Raw genomic sequence first — 21806 nt, 5'->3', positions numbered from 1 at the left:
AATCTTAATTTTCTTAAGCCTTCACTTCCCATCAGGGCTGACTTTGCCAACAACCACATGACACAAATCTGGGCTTCAAAGAGAGGCTCCTGTTCCTTTTGAACCTCCACAGAGATTTTTCTCAATATTCGCAAGATCACAGATCCTTAGATCATTTAAAAAAAAAAACAGGAAAGTCTAGAAATTGCTGCCTGCTGCAGTCAGACAATGTCAGAGGGAACCTTTCCTTCTACTCCAATGCCCATCATCCCAAGCCAGCACGGAACATGACTATCAGGGTCCATTTGGTGTTGCACGCAGGATCCACCAGGGGGCTCCCTCAGCAACCGTTGGGAAAACCGGGCAGACCTCACCCGAATTCCCCCTCCCCTTTCAGGAGGGAACAGTATGTGCTTGGCTCTTTTGTGAGCTCATGTGTCGGCCGCGGCATTTTTCCAGAAAAGGTTTGAAAGTTGCATCCGCCCTTTCTATAGTGCCCGATTCTGCTCCCTCTCGACCCGCCCCTCCCTCGCTGCGAGCCTTAGGCCGCGCCTTTCCAGCAGTCCAAGAGGCTGCAAGGAAGCCTTGCACGGAGGGAGATCAAGACCTGACTCCGGAGTTCAGTAAGTGGGAGGGGGGATTGTTCTTCCAAGGGCTGGACCGTGCATGGGGAGACGGGGAGCCCCTTGTCCCATGTTCCCCTGCCACCCCTGTGCATGCACGGGACAGGCAGGGAAGAAATCAAAAGCTACGGTCCCGCTGCGTTGCCTCCGGGAGGAAAATCAAGATGGCCCATTTACTCTCCATTTCCTTGAGAAAAACTTCTGGGCGTGTGGGGGGAGGAGAGGTCGGGTTTGCAAAACAGATTGGTGCCTCCAAGTCAGTCTTCACTCCTGGACAATTTACCGCAAATTTCTTGGCCCCGTTTTCAAAAGGGCTTCTTCCTCTTTTCTAAACCGAGAGAAGCGACTGCTCTCACCTGCTGGCTTTTTGTGCAAAGGTGCGCAAGGATTCGAACTTGCGTTCCCGCTTTGTCACCAGCTTGCTTTGCCATCAGGCAAATGGGGAAAGTGTTGCATGAACGGAGGTGGAATGCAGGCTAGGATGCATCATTCACACTATATACAAGTAGTTCCTCAACTTGCGATCACAGTTGAGCCCAAAATTTCTGTTGCTAAGTGAAACGTTAAGTGAATTTTGCTCCATTCAATGACCTTTCTTGTGTAGTAATACCATAGTTAAATGAATCTGGCTTCCCCATTGACTTTGCTTGTCAAAAGATTGCACAAAGTTATCACATGACCTCGGGACACTGAAACAGTCGTAAATATGAGTCAGTTGCCAAGCATCTGGATTACAATCGTGACCGTTAGGATAGCAATAGCACTTAGACTTATATACCGCTTTATAGTGCTTTACAGCCCTCTCTAAGCGGTTTTACAGAGTCAGCATATTGCTCCCAACAATCTGGGTCCTCATTTTACTCACCTCAGAAGTACGGAAGGCTGACTCAACCTTGAGCCTGGTGGGATTTGAACAGCTGATAGTCAGCAGAAGTGGCCTGCAGTACAGCACTCTAACCACTACACCACTGAGGATGCCACCAAGGATGCTGCAACAGTCACAAGTGTGAAAAACAACTCACTTTTTTCATGCCGTTGTAACTGAACGGTCACTAAATGAACTGTTGTAAACTGAGGACTACCTGTACTATATTAGCCACTCTTTTTTTCAAACTTGGCCAGGGTAAATGCCAGGAGTTTTAAGTCCATATACATCTTACGTTGGCCAAGTTTGAAAAAAGACTGGATTAGTTTAAAAGCAGGGAATCTCTATGATGTGCTTCAATCAAAGCATCGTGTTTAAAACCTACATGGTTGATTCACTTGGATATTAGTTCTATATGCATTGTATGGTGGTTTCTTAATTCTGGCTTCTGGAGTTGACCCAAGGGTTTGGACCAGAAGGTTGATGGGTTTCTGCTGGCTGGAAGTTCAAATATTGATTGATTTACTATTAAATTGATTTAGATAGCCACTCATTTCAATTGCTATTTGGGACTTGAGACATTTATGATCTGGATTGTACAGAGGTTGTTTTTAACATTGAAAACAGCCATCAAAATTATTTGAATAGATCATTAGGATATAGACACATATTTTAGTTATCCATACTTTTGGATACTATACTATATACTACTTTTGAATACTACTAATACTACATCCAAAATGTAGTTATCCAATACTTTTAGTCCTTGACAGAAGTTGATCCAGAAGCTTACTACAGAATTTTCTCCACACACAGATAAATCAGTCTACCTACTAAGATTTTCCCCCTCTTCCCAGATATTGGTAGGTTCCTAAGAATTTCTTACTTGGGTTTTTATAGCTGCTCAGTTGTTAAATTGGTCAAGCTGTATTTGCAGAAGTTTCTTTTGTTTTCTATTTCAGATATGTAAGTTAGAAGTCTTTCCTGATTCCTCCGGAGATTAAAGGATCTTTTGAGAGAAGAGGACTGAATGGCCTTGGCAGCTTTTTCCAGACCTTTTGTGATTAGTAAGACTTGGGGAGGTCCATCAGTCCATTTTGGAGCGGGATTAAAGACCAGAGAAAAGATGGAGAGACAGTGGCCAGCACATGCAGAAGTTGGAAAAGGCCCTCCAGTTACTCAGCCTTGGAGCTGTGGGAAGAATGGAACAAGTCCTGGGCAGAAGAGCCAAGAAGAGGACGCTGACAGACCACAAGTCAAACACTTTCACTTCAGAAAAATGCAGTTCCAGGAGGGGAGGGGTCCCCGAGATGTTTGCAGTCAGCTTCACCACCTTTCCTGTCAATGGCTGCAGCCGGAAAGACACGAAGGCTCAGATTCTGGACTTAGTATGCCTGAAGCAGTTCCTTTCTCTCCTTCCCCCAGAGATGGAGAAATGGGAGTGTGGAGTGGAGACCACTTCCCAGGCGGTGGCCCTTGCTGAAGGGTTCTTGCTTAGTCAGGAGTCAGAAAAGATGCAAAAGGAGTTGCAGGTGTAAGAATGTAATTGTGGCAGCTTTAAAATGGAATTCTCCAAATTGTCTCTCTGGTACTTTTAGGCGATTATGAACTCCTAAGCCAGTTGTTCCATTCTTCTTCCAGAGGATATATTTGGGGCAATTCTTACATTCTCAGTTTCCAGCTTCAGCAATAGACATTGGGGGTCTGCCAGGTTGAGAGTGCAGTACGATAATTCGTTTTTATCTCTTTGTTCTTCCCTTCTTCCTCGTGTTACGTTATGTCCAGAAATCCTTGGAAGCGGTGACTGAGTATGCCAAGGAAAGGAAATATTCATCCAAACCTTCTCAAGAGCTGCTGTTTAGGGAGAGCTTCCAGAAAAATGAAAGTCAGGACAGCACATCAGGTAACAAAAGCTCTTTCTGTGTGGTGTGATTTCAACATTTAGCTTCTTCCTTGCTCCTCTTGATTAGAATCTCTTTCTTTTACAAATCTGCTTTCACCATTTTTCTCTCTCTCACAGAGAGTAGAAAGCTGTCCTTGGTGATTTTTAGAATCACCTCGTCTTTGTGGTGAAGCTGAAAGAGTAGCTGAACCCATGCCTCAGGTAAGGAGGAGAAACATCAGAAAAAAATTCATGAAGCCTGGGTGGGTTTCATTTTGTGCTGGAGTTCAGTGTACAGCAGGGGTCCCCAACTCTTGCTCCGTGGATCAACATCGGTCCGTGGCATGCCAGAAATCGGGCCAATCAAACAAGCAAAGCTCCATCCACAGCACATGAAACCATACCCCCCTCCAGTCTATGGAAAAAACTCTTCCCCAGGACCGGTCCCTGGTGCCCAAAACGTTGGTGGCCGCTGGTGTATAGTATTGCTGTTTCTAAGCAGCACAAATGTTGGATCAGGTCATTAAAATTTAACCTACCTGTTCCTTCTGATAAGCTTTCTCCACTCTCCTGCTTTGGACTTAGATTTCACTGACCAAATATTGTCTCGACTGGAGGTCTTCCTTCTGTCTCCCAGGGCCATTCTCATCTACCATTACAACTTCACCCAACACTTCCATGAAGGTGTGGAATGGGGGCAGAGTTGTTCCCTCACTGGATAAAGTAAGCCATTGGCAAAAAGTGTCAGGAGGGTTTCACTAGTATTTTGCTCTGCCCAACCTAGGAAAAATTAGACCACTGACAAAATAGTAGGTTTAAGACCTAACCACCAATTTTAACCCAGAAGACTTTTTATTCCATTCCCTTTACTGAAAGGTAGATTCTACAGCCAGATCCAGCAGCAAACTTTAGTTGTGCCATTAGTCAAAAGCTGTGAGATCTTATTTTGAATTCTGCACAAGATGTCCATTTCATCCATTGCATCTCTCGCCTTGAATTGGTGGAAGAAAACTGTCAAATTGTTCTTGGGATTATCTGTTAATAGGGAAACTTGTTTCCTTGCTTAGGATGTTGTGTCTTTTGAGGAAGTGTCTGTGTATTTCTCCAAGGAGGAGTGGTCACAGCTGGATGCTGACCAAAAAGCGCTCCACAGAGAAGTCATGTTGGAGAATTCCAGGAATCTGGCTTTTCTGGGTAAGAAACCCTGTTTGTGCTCAGAAACATAGAGAAGCCATGGGGTTAGATGCAACCAGGTGTGTTTTTAATATATAAAATAGCACTTTTTAAATTTATATACTGCCCTGTATTACTTTTTTAGTGCAGGTAACCAAGTTACAACAAGCCATTTAATGAGCATTCTAAATTACGACAGACCAATACCCCCCCAGCCCCCCCGAAAGCTACATATCACCCCGTTTCAAGGTTAAAATAAAATGGCGGCTGTATTTGGGCTGCTACCGCATGTCCCAGAGACAAACTGCTTTTCTTTTTTTTTGCTGCCTTAACAAGCTCCACACAATGTTGAAGCTTTCAGCTGCATACATAAACTTCTGCAACACTCTACCAACTTTTCTAAGGCAGCAAATGAAGCAATTTATCTGGCGGCTGCCATTTTGTCCCACCCACAAGTTGAGTGGCCACCTCTCTCTCCCCATCTCAATTTGCAAGAATCCTTCAGTGCTTGAGCTTGCTCCTCACAGGCCCATCACAAACTGCACATTTATTTTCTGAAGCTCTCTGGACCTCATGTTGTAGAAAAAGGACAGAGCATGTGTCCTGGTGCTACATGGTGGCAAATCCAAATGCAGCCGCCATTTTGTCCCACTCATTTGTGGGTGGAACAAAATGGCAGCCACCAGAGAAATTGCTTCATTTTGCTGGCTTAAGAGAAGTCGGCCCAGTGTTGCAGAAGCTTCTGGATGCAGCAGAAAGCTTCAGCACTGTGCTCAGCTTGTTAAGGCAGCAAGACAAAGCAGTTTGTCTCTGGGCCATGCAGCAACTATACAAATACAGCTGCCATTTTGTTCCCACCCACAAATAGGCACAGACAAAATGGCCGCTGCCACACAAACTGCTTCAGATTGCTGTATTAGAGAGATCTTCACAATGCTGCAGATGCTTCTGAATGCAACAGAAAGCTTCAGCATTGTGCAGAGCTTGTTAAGGCAGCAAAACAAAGCAGTTTGTCTCCGAGCCATGTGGCAGCACCCCAAATACAGCCGCCATTTTGTTCCCACCCAAAAATAGGCACAGACAAAATGGCCGCTGCCACACAAACTGGTTCACATTGCTGCCTTAAGGGAAGTTGGCCCAGTGTTGCAGAAGCTTCTGGATGCAGCAGAAAGCTTCAGCACTGTGCGCAGCTTGTTAAGGCAGCAAAACAAAGCAGTTTGTCTCCGGGCCATGCAGAAGTAGCCAAAATACAGCCGCCATTTTGTTCCCAGCCACAAACGGGTGGGGACAACATGTTGGCCACTAGACAAAATGCTTCATTTTGCTACCTTAGAGAGGTCACCACCCACAAACTATTGTACAGAGTTTCTTAAGGCAGCAAAACAAAGCAGCTTGTCCCTGGGCTGATTGGTGGGCACCCAGAATGTTGTCGCCGTTTTGTTGATGGGACAAAACGGCTGCCATTTTTTTGAACCATGTCATGTGTCTGCACAAAGAAGGAAATCATTCCAGTGCTCTGGAAGGCCTCAGAGTTTGGCCTGCTGGTGGGAGTAGAAGAAGCCCTTTTGGGACCCAAGGCACAACAAGTGGAGCATGGGGTGACTTGGAGGTGGGGGAGGGCTTAGAACGGCAAGGGCAAGTGAGCCTGGGCCTGTACTAGACCTCCAACATCCTCCCCCACCCAGGGGGCACTCCACTTGCTCCACTTAACAACTAGAACATTGGTTTTATGTTTCATCAGAGAGAACAGGAATAGGAGGGTCATTAGGTTTCACGTGCAACATCAATGAGAGATACAACCATTATGGTTGTATCTCGAGGACCGCCTGTAAATAAAGCAGCGAACCTAATCCTCCTTCCATCTCCTATTTTTCTCTATAACAACCACCTTGTGATATGGTTGAGCTGAGACAAACTGGCCCAAAGTCACCCAACTGGCATTCATGCTTAAGGCAACACTAGTCCTTGAGGGTTTCTAGTTTGGGGCCTTAATCACTAGCCCAAACTGGCTCTATGCAACAAAGGAATTTATTGAAAGGAAAATTGGAACCCTGCACAGGTATCCCCGTTCACAGAAGTAAAATTATTTTCTTTCAAAGTTCCTTCTGCTCATCCAACGCAAAATATTTATTTCCATGAAAGAAACAATTGGCAAAAAAAAAAAAAGCTCATGACCATATTGGTTGGAAACATGCGAAAGAGGCCTTCATCTTGAAGTGGGTAGACAGCAGCTAAGATGATGATGATGATGATAAATTTTCATGCCGTAGAAGTTTATAGGAGGAAATTGTGGGTTGGGCTGCAGGCAGGGATGAGATGGCCACCCTTTAGCAAATTTCTGCCTTCCTTGTATTCACTCCTGAGCCTAGTCATTGGGTGCTGAGTGGCTGCTAATCAAGACCAGATGCTATTGAACACCAATTTGGTGTATAAAATAGTATTGTTCTTTGACATGATCTGACGGTGGATAAAACAACTGACTGGCATCTATAAGCAAGACCTGGTTGTGCCCTGAGAGAGATGTTCCTTTCTCAGAAATGGGCCCACTTGGGCACTGAGTTTGGCATCATCCCAAATTGGAGGTGGGGAGCTATTCCCATCCAGAAAGTCCTGTTGGTTTTCAAAGACTGCTCTGCAAACAAGTAGAAATGAGACTTTCATTGAAATTGGGGAGCTGGTGGGTAAGTTGCTGCCCCTGCATGATATAGTGTTCAAAGCATTTCAGGAGTTCATGACACCATGTGACTGATGCTGGTCATCAACACACTGGTAGTCAAAGATTAGATCAGTATTTTATCTTAGGTTCATCGTGACACAATCCATTCCTGACATATGAACTTGGCAGGAGCCCACTTGGAAATGCATATTTGGTAAAACCTTTGTTCAGATCTTCATATTAGTCAACAAAGCAGCCAAAATACTATTGATCAGATAAATCCCAGCAGAAAAAGTTTGATCTTTAATCATTTCCATGGTTTTCTGACAATTTTCATTTTGCTTTTTCAAGGCTATAATGGGCAAGAGAGTAAGAATTGCAAGGAGGAATGCCAAGCGATCCATTCGAAAGGCAGAAAAGGGAAATTTTCAGATCAGATGCAACCAAAGAGTGATGAAACAAAGCAATCACAATGTGGAATTAAAAAAGGCTTTCCTCGGGTCAGTCAACTTTCTAACCATACAATCACTGATATGGAAGAAAGATCATATCAAAGCATGGAGTGTGGAAAGAACTTTAATACATCAGATCATTTGATTTTCCATAACCAAACACATTCAGAAGAGAAACCAAATACCTGCAGGGAGTGTGGAAAGATCATCTGTGATAATCACTCCCTTAGAAGACATCAAAGGAATCACAAAGGACAAAGACCTTATAAATGCATGGAGTATGGAAAGATTTTTCCTCATAGCAGTAGTCTTAATACCCACAAGAGGAACCACACAGGAGGGAAGCCATATCAATGCATGGAATGTGGAAAGACCTTTACTCGTAGGACTACTCTTAATTCCCACAAGAGGATCTACACAGGAGAGAAGCCATATCAGTGCGTGGAGTGTGGGAAGAGCTTTAGTTCTAGTAGTAGTCTTACTTACCACAAGAGGATCCACACAGGAGAGAACCCATATCAATATATGGAGTGTGGAAAGAGCTTTAGTTGTAGTAGTAGTCTTACTTTCCACAAGTGGATCCACACAGGAAGGAAGCCATATAAATGTGTGGAATGTGGAAAGGGTTTTAGGAAGAATTGTGATCTTACTTGCCATAAAAGAGTGCACTTGGGGGGAAAGCCATATCAGTGTAGCGAGTGTGGGAAGACATTTACTCAGGATAGAAATCTTACTTCTCATAAAAGGATCCATAAAGGAGAGAAGCCATATACATGCATGGAATGTGGGAAGAGCTTTACCAGAAGTAATTCTCTGATTGACCATAAAGCTGTCCCCACTCAGGGGAGAAATTATATCAATGCTGGGAGTGTGGGAAGAGTTTTAGATACAGAGGTGATCTTACTAGACATAAAAAGATTCTCAACTCGGGGGAGAATCCCTGTCAATCCAGGGAGCGTGGAAGGAGCTGTGACAATGGGTCCCTTGTAGAACGGAAAAGTATCCACACAAGGAGAAAAAAAAATCTAACTATGTGGAATGGGATTTAGGAGGAGTTGTATTCTTATTTTCTACAGAGGAAAGCAGCCCTATCAATGCACGGAGTGCAGGAAGAGCTTCAACACAAATAGTCTAAAAATCTCATGCAAGGGTCCGTGTGAATAATAATTCAAATAAATACCAAACCTACTTTGATATGCCCGCACAAATTACCTTTCTAATCCAGATCAGAACGGGATGAATCCTAAATCATAATTGTGGTTTTTGCTAAGTAGGAGGTTGTGAAGAAAAAGTAACAGTGGGGATTAAGGGAATTTAACTGCCCTGCCAGCAATGTGTCCTGCCCATTAGTTAATAATTGCAGATTCCCCAATTGTTTGTTGGAATTCCCATCTGAACAATATACCCCTAATGTGTCTCAGAATTAGTTGATCAGCATTTCTCCCTTTAGACAAGATGTGTATAATCATCCCTTTCTAGAGTTCAAGATGTTCTTCCTTAATCTTGTTACAATCTAGGTTTTCCACCCTTGCTTCTCATGAAACCAAACTACAGCAAAAGCCAGGGAAGAAATTTTATTGATCCTGAATTGGAAGAAGCAAGTCAGAGGCGGTCTCCTATCTTTTGGTTGTTGTTTTTTCTTCCTTCCTTCCCTTGTTTTGCTTTATGTAAGAGTGAAGAAAGGATTTAAAGTATGTTGAGATCACAGTCAAGCGTCAGCTGAGGAAAGGGATTTTTGGAAACTGGAAATTAAGTTAGGACAATCACTCCAGGAATGGTGGTAAATATCCACATTTGAAAGGGAATAGGAATAATTACTTCATGGGGATGAAAGTTACTAAATTTGAACTGGGAACGTATCACAGAATCCTCACCACAAACCTGTATAAATATATGGATATGGAAGAAACTTCAGAGGAAGAACTCTGAAAAGAACTATGATTTAGAAGTCCAACAGATGGACATGCAAAGGCTTTTCTCCAGTGAAATTCCCAAATTCTGATTTTTCTCCAGAGTGCTAAGGACCCAGACAAAGATTAAAATAGATTTTCTTTTTTACATTTACCTAAAACCTTAGATTAAATTAATTAAATAATATTGATATGATTATTTTTGAGTCCTATAGTTAATGAACTTTGGGTCGATTGCAAATTATGAACATGAGGCATTTGGAGGGGCCTACGTGAGAGTTTTGGAATCTCGTGCTAGCTTGAAAAGGCTACTTAACAGACGAGCAAGTGGAGAAGCTGAGAGGAAACTAATTTGCCCAAAGACCTAAATTTACAGCAGGAGACAAGAACCCCAAGTCTCAGATCCTATCTTGATACCCTCAATGACATCATCCTTCCTCAATCTGAACACTCGTATCTGGTGCCAGGGTTCTCTTTGACTGATAGCTTCTATTCCAAGGGTGTCAAACTCGATTTCATTGAGGGCTGCATCAGAGTTGTGTTTGATTGGAGGGGGACAGAGTGGATGTCTGTCACATGTGTCGGGGCACCTGTGATGGCCCAAGTGCACTGCCAATGAAAATGGGCTCCCAAGCTCTGTCACACCCCTGTTGGAATCTGATTCCAAGGGGGAGGTCGAACAGCTGACATGGAGTGGGAGTGTGGCTGTGAAGGAAACGGGAAGGGCACAGTCCGGCTGGGCAATCAGGAAGACCCAGGCCCACCCCTTCTTCATCCTACGGCATGCAGGGAGGAACGGATAAAGGAGCAACATGGGTTACGGGGGAGAAAAAGGCCCTGATTCCCTTCATTAGCTGCAGCTGGGAAAACAGGATATAAAGGGTGTTGTGTGCACAGCACCTTGCTGGAAGCAAAGCATGCATTATCTTTGTCAAGTCTTATCTGAGTTCTGGTGTCCTCCCAATTCTGTGTGTTTCTTTATCTTTTGAAGTCTGCAATTCCTTATCCTGCCCTGTCTCGTTAATTGCTGCAGCGTGGTTTGTGTTGGTTTTTATAATTTATATGTACTTTGCGTTCAGACTGGATTTCTTCCCTTTCAAAACTGTTCTTGGGAGAGTTTTTTCTCCAGTCGATGATAACTGGACATTGGGGGCCAAGTTGGAGGTATTAAATGGACTTTACCTACTTTTGTGACTTTGTTGCTTTTGTGCCACGCCTCGGGTCATCACACTGTTTTTGGCTGCAATGGCCTCCTGCAACCCTCTGCCACCTATAATGGATCTCGAGCTCCATTTTCTCTGGCAGAAGCACTGTGGGCCACTCCTACGCTGTTCCCAGGGCCCCGCGGGCCAGATCTAAGCACCCCACGGGCTGGTTCTGGGCCCCGGGCCCTGAGTTTGACACCCTCGTTATATTCCATTTGAAGTCATGGCCCTTTTTCTCCCACTGGGATGAAAACATTGTCTGGCAGATCCCAGAAAGGGGAAAGAAGGCCCGCAACAGCTGGAACTTGAACCCAGGTTCCAAGATTGGGAACCATATATGATGACCTTGTATCCATGGCACAGTTATTTTGAGATCCTGTCTTAAATTCTATGTCTTCATTCTTTCCCCTGCCTCTGAGATTTGGATGGGCACCAAACACTTAAGGAATAATGTGCTTTTAACCCATCTGATGCTGCAGACACCAGGATGGCATGGAGGCAGGGGTGAGATTCAACCGGTGTAATAACCGGTTCGGTGAGTGCACACTTTGCGTGCATGTGCAGCGTTTGAAAATCATCTTTTCCTGCAAGCCCTGTGTGCAGGGCGCACACAGCAATCAGCTGTGCCGTGCAAAGCAGCTGAAGTTGAAAACACAAGAAATAAAGGACAGCCTAGAGCCTGGGCGGGTGGGTGGGCCAAACAGAAGACCAGAAGATCGTTCGAGCGAATCGGTTCCCTCTCAGCTGATCTTCGGAACTACCAGTTCGGCAGAACCGGGCAGAACCAGTAGAATTCCACCTCTGGATGGAGGGCAAAATATATGGGTTTGGTCGTTGAAATCTATACCGATAATAGATAATCAGAATTGGAAGGGACCTTGTAGGTCATCTAGTTCAATCCCCTGCCCAAGCAGGAGACCTTACACCATTTTTGACAGATGGAAATGCAATCTCTTCTTGAAAGTCTGAAGTGATGCTGCCACAACTTCCGAGGGCAACTTCTGTTCCATTGGTTGATTGTTCTGTCAGAAAGTTTCTCCTTATTTCCAGGTTAAATCTCTCCTTGTTCGGTTTCCATCCATTGTTATTTGTCTGGCCTACAGGTGCTTTAGAAAATAGCTGGATCTTTTCCTCTCTGTGGCAGCCCCTCAAATATTGGAAGACTGCTATCCTGTCTCCCCTGGTCCTTCTCTTCACTAGACCAGCCAAGCCCAGTTCCTGTAACCGTTCTTCATATGTTTTAGTCTCCAGTCCCCTAATCATCCTGGTTGCTCTTCTGTGTACTTTTTCTAGTCTCAACTTCTTTTTTTTATAGTGTGGTGACCAAAACTGGATGCAGTACTCTAGGTGTGTGGTCTTACCACATCTATGGTTGCTGTGCTGTAGTGGTTATCAAACTTAGCTAATGCGCAAAAGTTTCCTGGTTTGAAACCAGGCAGAAACGCACCTTTTCTCTGCATCGCAGCCATTCCAAGCTCCAAGCAAGTACAGGAAATGGCCGCCTTCCAATCCAATGTGGAAAAGGAGGTCCCAGAATTTCCTCATTCTGAGAGCTTCCATTTTGGGAGGATGCTGTGGGGATTGGCTTTCTTCATCCCCTGCTTGATGGGAGTGGGGAGGTCCTCTTCTTCCTTGTTGGAGGCTCTGGGCATCAGCTTTGGACCAAAATGCCCCCTTACCTCTGGGGTGTTGGGGAAAGTGTATAAGCCTATTGTCCTCTAGGCCAGGGGTCCCCAACCACCGGTCCCCGGACCGGTAGCGGTCCGTGGTTCATTTTTTACCGGGCCTCAAAGCTTGGGTGCCGCCATCTTGTTTCGATGGCGCTTCCGGGTTTTTGGTTGGAAAGCGGCGTTTGGGTGCTCACGCCTTAGTTTCATCGAAGGGGGGGGGCGGCTTCGAATGAAGAGCTGTCCCGATGGCGGTGGAGTCTCGCATTACTCAGGTACCGGTCCATGGAAGAATAAATAATCGTGAAACCGGTCCCTGGTTCAAAAAAGGTTGGGGGCCACTGCTCTAGGCCACCAGAGAGATACCACGTGCAGCAAGTCAGCCTGGAAGGTAGAAAGTCTAACAACCTGGGCATCGATGGGTGCTGTGAGAAAGTTTTGAGGAAGTGTCTCCATTCCTCCCGGCCCTTCTACCTGAAAAGCCTGGGTGGTGGGGCAGGGGTCTCTCTGCAGGCCACCCACAGTTGGGGGCTTCCAAGCAGGGAGAAAGTGAAAGTCTCAAAGGAAGGGACGCGCCTGCTTCCTTGCAAACCTTCCCGCTTGCAGAACCTGAGCCTGGAGCTGATGCCCCTTCTAAGAAGAAGCTGGAGAGATGAAAGCCACCTCATCCTTCCCTGGTGGTCTAGTGGTCAGGATTCAGCGCTTTCACCGCTGCGGCCCAGGTTCGATTCCCGGCCAGGGAAAGCTTTTACTTCCAAGCCTTCAAGCATCCTGCAGGTGGAGTTTTCAGGGAGGCTTGTTTTCATTGGCCAGAAAATTGCCCTGCCCCTCCTTTCTCTTTCCTCCCTATCCCAACTCCACCCTCTGATCCTAGTAGGATTGATGGCCTCCATGCAACCAGCCTGCCTTGGACCTTCAAAAAAGGCAGTTGATTACTGCAGGTATTTCCTTCCTTGTTTTTCTCTGAAGACGTTTTCGCTTCTCATCCAAGAAGCTTCTTCAGCTCTGATTGGACAATGGGGAATGGATGGATTTATATTCCTTGCAGACAGCTGGTCCTTTGCATTCTTTTTAGAGAGTCATTGATGCCACTTGGAGCTTTGTCTGTGTCTTCAGGGTCACAGAGGTGGAGGCAGGCAACATCCCCTATCTCCAATCTACAACACAATCCTTTCAACAATTCCAAGGAGGCTCCCCACCTATTTGCACTAATTGGGTGACCTTGGGGACATTAACAAACCTCCAAGTGGCATCAATGACTCTTTAAAAGAATGCAAACGACCAGCTGTCTGCAAGGGATATAAAAATCCTTTCCATTCCCCACCATCCAGTCAGAGCTGAAGAAGCTTCTTGGGTGAGAAGTGAGAACGTCTTCAGAGAAAAACAAGGAAGTCCAAAATGGCCTCCTGAAAAAGCAGCTTTAGGATAACCTTGACCTGGATGATTGAGATTCTCCGTAGACGACTGCAGAAATTGCAAGAGACTTGGAGGGTAGAAAGCTGCCTGTCAGGGCTCCGGCAGTTACCCCCATTTAAATCATGAGTTTTGAGCCAAACTTCCAAAACTTAAAAGAAGATTTATTAAGAGTAAACATGCCGGCACTGCCTAGGTGTAGCCGACGCTGAGACACCTAAGTCATTGTCACCCTCGACCCTGGTTTCCCCCCCACCCCCTGGGTGTATCATAATTCATATTCTCCAATGGGACACATCCATAGCCAAGAGTCATCAATCATACTCTCCAGTTAGAATTTTGTGCGGCAGAAATTTCAGTCACCTAGAAACTATCTTTGAAAACATTTATGGAATGCAAGCTGCCCACGGCTTCCCCCCTTCCTTTCTGTTGTCAACTCTAAAAAGATCATAGAAATATTTTATGAGTTGAAACTGAAACTGCCTATGATCCACTGGGGGGGGGAACGGGTGGGTGACAGCCTTCAAGTAGGTTGAGGTGGAACAGTATGGCACGTCTCTGGAGCGCAAGGAGCAGTGGTGCTATGCTAGCAGTTCGGCCCGGTTCATTCGAACTGGTTGCTCGAAGGATCATCTGGGAGCAAACCGGTTTGCTCGGACAATAAGCTGCTGGGCCTGCCTGCCCACCTCGTTCTATTCTGATCTTTATTTCCTCCTTTGGAAGTTCAGCTGCTTTGCGCGTCAGCTGTTGAACACCCAAGGGGAGTGCAGGATTGCAGGAGAAGGTCAGCAGGAAACCCTTTCCACACGTGCAAAGCACGCCCGCCAAGTCACACCCACTGAACTGGTGGTAAAACAATTTGACTCCCACTACTGGCTTCCGGTTTTGCCAGGCTTCGGAAGCGGCGGGGTTTCGCGATCTCTGCGATCCCCGCCGCGCTAGCCGTTCTTGGTTCCTCCGACCCAGGCGGGTTTGGAGGATAAGGTTGCCCTGTAGAGGCAACCGAAGACAGGGAGGATCCGGACAGGGGGTTGGGGTGTTCGCAGACCCCTTCCCCTCCCGGCACAACCTCCTTTTCTCAAGTCAGTCCAGCGGCGGTCAGCAATGGCCGCCACAAAGAAGCCAGCAACCGGACAAGATTGTGCTGGAGGAAGAAGGAGAAATTTTTGAAGCGAAAGTTTTTTTTGGCTGAACTGGGACTAGAAGATACATTTAATACCCTGAAATCTAAGATTTGGGTTTTTTGTTTTTTTTTGAAAGATACTTTGTTTCCAGAAGAGATTTGCAAGCGGCGAGTGAAAGTGTTTAAAGTGAAAGTTTACTCTCCTTCCACATGGAACTAACAAATGAATGCTGAAAATACTACTATTCTATAAAAGGTAAAAATTTAAAGCTTCTTGTTATAAATGGGAAGGGAGAGGACAAAAGGAAAATTTATACTAAGATTTTGTTGAAGGAGATGCCTGGAAGATCTTAGAGATTGGAAGTTACTGTAATAAGAATTTAAAATACAGACTGGCTTTTTTTTCTCCCTTTGCAACTGATTTTAACCCAGGAAGAAGGGAAGAACTTTGTGCTCTATTTGGATTGTTTGGTGATTTTGGGACTTTGGGAATTGTTTTAAGCTTGGAAATATCTTTGGCTGTTTTAAGAAGAAAAAGAAGAGGATTTACAATGACTTTATCTGCTGATGAACTGAGAGAGGAATATGGCAAAATAAAGAAAGATGATGTGGGAGAAATTTTTTGCTTTTTAGAAATGGCGCTTGCTACTTATCAGCAAATACAACAACTGATGGAAGAAGAAGAAGAAGAAGAAGAAGAAGAAGAAGAAGAAGAAGAAGAAGAAGAAGAAGAAGAAGAAGAAGAAGAAGAAGAAGAAGAAGAAGAAGAAGAAGAAGAAGAAGAAGAAGAAGAAGAAGAAGAAGAAGAAGAAGAAGAAGAAGAAGCCATCTTTAACAAACCCACAGAGTTGCTTAAGAAAGAAAGGAGAAAGAGAGGAAAAAAGAAGGATATAAGACTTAAAAAAATATCCAAGAAAGAGAAAAATAAGATGCAAAATCAATATAAGGCTAGAAAGCAAAAGGAAAGAGAAATACAACAGAGAGGGGAAGTTAAGGGGGGTAAAAAGACCAGATGGGATAAAGTAGGGAGGAAGAAGGGGGGAAAAGGCCACGAGGGCATGAAACAAGATGTGAAAAAGAAATGGTTTTTTAGGGATAAAGGGTAATATAATTTTGTTCTAAAAGGATTCTGCAAGGTACATAAGATAGTATTGTAGTATTTGTATTAGAAATAGAAAATTATAATTTTATAAGACTTGAGTAAAGACTAAAATATTAAAGGTTTAATAATGGTAGAATTTAAGATTTAATAAAATATTAAAAGGAAGGTTTAAAATACTTAGTTTAAATATAGATTTTAATTGACTATTGTGTGGATGTTAGTATGAATATATTATTGTAATATTAGTTTCTGAAATAGATAAATTGGAATGTTATGAGGTTTAATGTTTAATTATATATATAATTATGTTATGGATTTACTATTTTCTTTTTGTAAGTAGTATGTACTAAGCAGAATCAGATAGGGAACTTGGAGTTACCTTAAATGTTAATTTAGAGGTGCGATGGAAAGGCATCATACTTTGATTTGTGATTTCAGGAGAAATTCTTTTATTTTATTATGGGGAATGATATGAATAGATAATTGGAAAACAATGGACAAAGGATAGAAATATAATGATTTAAATTAAGATAACAAACAAAATAGAATTAAGAAGAATGGAAAGCGGGGAGAAGTTATAAAGAAGATACAGAATGGTAATTAAGATAGGTAATGGCATATAAGATGAATATGAATTTAATTGAAGTCCATACAAAGAGAGGTAATCCGGGGCCAAGCTACTTTTTTGAAAAAGAAGTTTTACTTTATGTGTTTTGTGTGTCTATGTCTATGTGAGATTTAATAAAACCTTGGAGGAAAGCGGGAGGAGAATAATTGTAAACAAGACAGAGGGAAATATGAATAGGATGATTAAATTTAAAGAGAAGAAATGAGAGTGTTAAAAGATATTTAAGTAGAAATGGGATATATTAAAATTACATTGTATAAAATATTGTATTATCTGCCTTGTAAAAATTTATAAGGGAAAGAGGTTTAATGTTTACAAGGTTTATGTTTTGTTTGTCTTTAAAAACTAATAAAATTTGTTTAAAAAAAAAAACAATTTGACTCCCACTACTGAGAAGGGGTCACGGGGTCTGGCCGTTGAGCAGCTGCAGGTGGTCTTCCCTTTGTGATAATGATGTTACCCATTCAGTCAAATCAGACTCTTGGCAATTCTATGGGCTGGCTCTCCACATATTCTAATCTTGTGCTTCTTTGAGTGTTTCTACGCTGTGGCTGGTGTCAGCTTTGATGGTGTCCAGCCACCGTGCTCTTCGATGGCCTGGTGTCAGGGCTCCAGCATCCACCCCCATTCAAATCACGAGTCTCTAGCCACATCTCTCAGAGTTTTTTAAAAAAAGATTAGGAGTGAACATTTCGGCGTGACCCGGGTGTAGCCAACTCTAAGACATATCATTCATTGTCATACCCCTGGTGGAGACTGACTCTGAGGAAGAGGAGGAACAGCTAACAGGGAGTGGAAGTGTGGCTCCAGAAGTGGTGGAGGAGGCTGGGGAAGGGCACAGGATGGCTGAGCAGTCAGAGAAGGACCCAGGCCCATCCCCTATCCATCCTAGGGCACGCAGGGAGGAGAGGATCAGGGAAAAATGTGGTCTACTCGGGAGGAGAGGGCCATGATCCCCTTCATGGGTTGCAGGTGTGAGATCTGCATCAGAGTTTGGACCTGCGTGCTAACAGATGCTGGAGACAAATTAGTGTTTTATTTCTCAAGAAGGTTTATCTTGGTTGGCGTTCTTCCAATGGACTGTCCCTGGTTATCTTCCTGAAGTTGGCAATTATCTATCCTGGTCTGTCAAGGAACTTTATTCAGTGCAGTTTGTTTCTGGTTTTTGCTTCGTTATCAGCTCTTTGAATGTGAACTGTGTTTCTTGCCTTTGAAATGTTATTTTGAAAATAGTTTACTCCTCCTTTGTGAACAATTAAACAGTGAAGCCAAGTTGAAGGCATTAAAGGACTTTTATTTATGTTTTGGTTTTTGTTATATTTCTGAGATACTCTGGGTCATCACACATTTCACCCTTGACCCTGGTTTTCCCCCCACCCTCTGGGTGTATCATAATTCATATTCTCCAATGGGACACATCCAGGAGTGGGATTCTACCAGTTTGCACCTATTCACTAGAACCGGTTGTTAACATTCTAAGCAGTTCAGAGAACCGGTTGTTAGAAGAAATTACTGGCCTAATCCTGTAAGAAAGGCAGGAAGGAAACATTCTGGTGTTGCTTACAGAAACTGCCTCTCCGTTAACCCTTATTACATTCTTGGCAGGACTAGACTTCCTGTCTCAAGAACATCTCTGGAGTTTTTTCCCCTTCCTTTGCTGGTACTTTGCTTGTGTGGAGTGACCATTCAAAGTTACAATGGCACTGAAAAAAGTGACTTAGGACCATTTTTCATACTTACGACTGTTGCAACATCCCCACAGTCATGAGAGGCCAGGCGAGGAGATGCGTGCCTCGATGTGAGTGATATTGAGTTGGCCGCGCCCAGTCAACAGCATGACCACCAAGCCATGTCCACCCAGTCACATGACCACCAAACCACGCCCACCAACTAAGCCACACCTACAGAACCGGTTGTTAAAAAATTTGAATCCCACCCCTGGACACATCCATAGCCAAGAGTCATCAATCATGCTCTTCAGTAATAATCTTGCGCGCCAGAAGCTTCGGCCGCCAGCAATTATCTATGAAAGCATGTACTACTTCCCCCACTCCCTTTCTGCTGGCAACTCTAAAAGACCAGAGAAATATTTTTGAGTTGACACCTGGTTTTCTTTTTCCAGTAAGTCTTCCAAGTGTAACTGCTTTGTCCAGTGAATTCTCCTGCAGGACATGGCCAAAGTGAATGAGTCACAGTTTCATGATTTTGGCTTTTAATAACATGCCTGATGTTACGCACTCCAGCCTTCCCATTGTATGATGGCTGAGTGGGAAAAGTGCTGGACTGCGAATGCCCGATGCCTATGCTAGCAAACCTATGGCACACATGCCGGAAGTGGCACACAGAGCCATCTCTCCAGGCATGTCAGCCATCACCCATAGCTCTTGCAGGTTCCGGCACACACATGCATGCCGGTCATCTGGTCTTTGCGTGCGTGGGAACACCAGAAATCGGAAGAGCAGCTCCCTGGCATGCATGCGCATAGTGGGAAGCTTAGCTTCTGGTTTCCGGCACATGCATGTGTGCTGGGCATCTGGTCTTCATGCGCGCATGCACGCCAGAAACCGGAAGCTGCTCTTCCGGTTTCCGGTGCTCCACTGCGCGCATGCGTGTGCTCCCATTTCGGCACTCAGCGCCGAAAAGATTCGCCAACACTGCCCTATGCTCTCCGTACCTGGATTTGAATTGCACCCTCATTGGCAAGAATGGGGATCTCAGGAAATTATTTCGACATTTTTCATTCCTGCTGAAAATGCAAGATGAGGTCCACGGCAGCCACCAAGAGCGTGGCTCTTTTTCTCTCATTGGAAACAGAATCCGAGATCAAAACTCTTTGTCTGGTGATGTTGCCTGTACATCCTAGAAGAGCAAAAGGTGGAAGGAGACATGCACTAGCCGGGACTTGAACCCGGGTCACAAGGTTGGAAACCCTGCCTGATGCCCCTACACCACTGGCACAGCTGTTGAGAGAGAAGCAATATTTATATCCAGGGTTTCTCTATTCCCATCTGATGGCGACAGAGGGAAACACACTGTGTCTTGTGACCAAGGTATTTAATTGCTGTCTAGCCAGCCCCAGCTATGGATGCTCAGGTGTGGGGAGCGGAGATGGAGAACTGTGCCAAGTCTCTGTGGCGCAATGGGTTAGCGCGTCTGGCTGTTAACCAGAAGGATGGTGGTTCGAGCCCACCCAGGGACGGCCTGCTTGATGAGTTAACCGATAATAGGTGAAGGTTACAGAATGTTTATCTATTGGGTTGTTTATCTTGGAACTGCAGATCCCATCCTCTTTTTTTTTTTTTTCTGCCAGGTTTAAATATTTAGCCAACTGCTTCATTAGCTCTGTGCTCTGGAGGGCACATGTCTCTAAGGTGTAACAATCCTTTAACCCAGTGATCCCCAACCTTTTTGACGCCGCGGCCCGGTACCGGCATCAGCTGGGAGCCACGGCCCGGTACCGGCATCAGCTGGCGCCGCCATCTTTTTTGATGAAAAAGTGCTTCCGGTGACCTCACCGGAAGCACGTTTCATCAAAAAGATGGCGGCGCAGCGCTCGGTGAGCTTTTCCGGTAGAAATGGCTTTCTATCCGGAAAGCTCACTGAGCGTTAAGCGCCGCTAACTTTTTGATGGCGTGCTTCCGGTGAGCTTTCTACCCGGAAAAGCTCACCGGAAGCACTTTTTCATCAAAAAGATGGCGGCGCCAGCAAGCCGGCCCGGTAGGAGTTGTTCTGCGGACTGGTACCGGTCCACGGACCAGTGGTTGGGGACCCCTGCTTTAACCCAGGGTCCCCAAACTTGGCAACTTTAAGACTTGTGGATTTCAACTCCCAGAAATCATAGCTGGCTGAGGAATTCTGGGAGTTGAAGTCCACAAGTCTTAAAGTTGACAAGTTTGGAGACCTCTGCTTTAACCTATCTTATTCTGGAAATAACAGTCTGGAATGGCCAGCCAAAGATATGGGCATGCCAATTGAGAGGTACCCATACCTCTGGTTTATGTGGTGTAGCGGTTATCACGTTTGCCTCACACGCAAAAGGTCCCTGGTTCGAAACCAGACAGAAACACTTTTTTTTCTCAGTGCCACAGCCATTCCAAGCTCCAAATAAGTGGGAAATGCCTTCCCCCGTATCCAAAGATCAAGAAGCACCCCACTTTTTCTTCTCCCTTATCCAAAAGAGAATGAGTAAGCAGAGGATGCTTGTAAACCATTGACCAAAGAAGATTAGTCATCCTGAGCCAAAGGCTAGAGAGTAGAGGTCTTAACATGTTGGAGTTTGCAGCAGAAATTCACGTCCACAAAACAGACAGATGACTGATTCAGCAGGATCATTAACTTCTTTATAAACATATTAATATGAGTAAAGTTTACAATACCATTTGTAGATTTTTTTCAACGTAACATAACAGAAAGTAGCAAGCAGCAGCTCAGAGCAGATATCTAGTTTCAGTCAGTAAGCAAGGCTAGTTTCACTTTCAATTCTCAGCAAAGCACACAGAGCCAAACCATACCCAGGCTGTCAGCTCCCATTGGTTGGTCTGTTGCCCTGCTTGATGACTTTGTTAACCATGTCTCTGCCAGTTAATGAATATACCCTGACGTAACAGTTTTATGGCTTCACATTCTGCAGCAATAAAGAAAAGTTGCAGTTTTCAATTCCTAGACTGTCCTGGTCAACATCTAAACTTGGGTGACAAGGAGAGTTTAAATTCATCAACTTCTGGAACTGGGCTTAGAAATTTGCTGTTTTGACAAGCTTGATGTGCTATCCTCCTTGGCTCAGTGGATCATGGGTTACCTTCCACACTGCGGATGTGGAACATCCAAGGTAGATTTCAGGATGGTGATAGGGAACCACCATTACGGTAGGGATTCAGCCAAAGTAGAGGTGGTCTTCAGCAGGTTCTGACCAGTCCTGGAGAACTGGTAGCGGACATTTTGAGTGGTTCAGAGAACCGGTAAATACCACCTCTGACTGGCCCCATCCTCCTATCAATTCTCTGCCTCCCGAGTCCCAGCTGATTGGCTGGGTCTTCTTTGGTTGCCCTGCACAGGAGAACGGAGCTGGAAAGCAGATTAGTGGGGTAGGGTGGGAATGGGGATTTTACAGTATCCTTCCCCTGCCACA

The 21806-nt window shown here is 44.6% G+C and overlaps 1 protein-coding gene and 3 non-coding genes across 4 annotated transcripts; all 4 read left to right on the top strand.

Moving 5' to 3' along the window:
* Positions 1-37: 37 nt before the first annotated feature.
* LOC113426230 (uncharacterized) lies at positions 38-10747 on the top strand. Its single transcript, XM_087953244.1, is given in 6 exon segments — positions 38-602; positions 2430-3370; positions 3488-3571; positions 4417-4543; positions 7530-8464; positions 8467-10747. Coding segments are annotated over 4 exon segments (1284 nt in total). The 5' UTR covers positions 38-602; positions 2430-3370; positions 3488-3562; the 3' UTR covers positions 8680-10747.
* Positions 10748-13083: 2336 nt separating this feature from the next.
* Positions 13084-13155, top strand: TRNAE-UUC (transfer RNA glutamic acid (anticodon UUC)). Its single transcript has one exon. It is a non-coding gene; the product is annotated as a tRNA-Glu (tRNA).
* A 6648-nt stretch (positions 13156-19803) lies between these two features.
* On the top strand, positions 19804-19877 carry TRNAN-GUU (transfer RNA asparagine (anticodon GUU)). The gene has a single exon. It is a non-coding gene; the product is annotated as a tRNA-Asn (tRNA).
* Positions 19878-20671: 794 nt separating this feature from the next.
* TRNAV-CAC (transfer RNA valine (anticodon CAC)) lies at positions 20672-20744 on the top strand. Its single transcript has one exon. It is a non-coding gene; the product is annotated as a tRNA-Val (tRNA).
* The last annotated feature ends 1062 nt before the right edge of the window (positions 20745-21806 follow it).

The sequence above is a fragment of the Notechis scutatus genome, chromosome 2 (genome assembly GCF_049901735.1).
Source record: "Notechis scutatus isolate UNSWTSFEM ecotype Mainland chromosome 2, rNotScu1.2, whole genome shotgun sequence".
Taxonomy (NCBI): domain Eukaryota; kingdom Metazoa; phylum Chordata; class Lepidosauria; order Squamata; family Elapidae; genus Notechis; species Notechis scutatus.
Note: the sequence above shows the minus strand (reverse complement) of the source record. Positions and strands in the feature narration are given on the sequence as shown.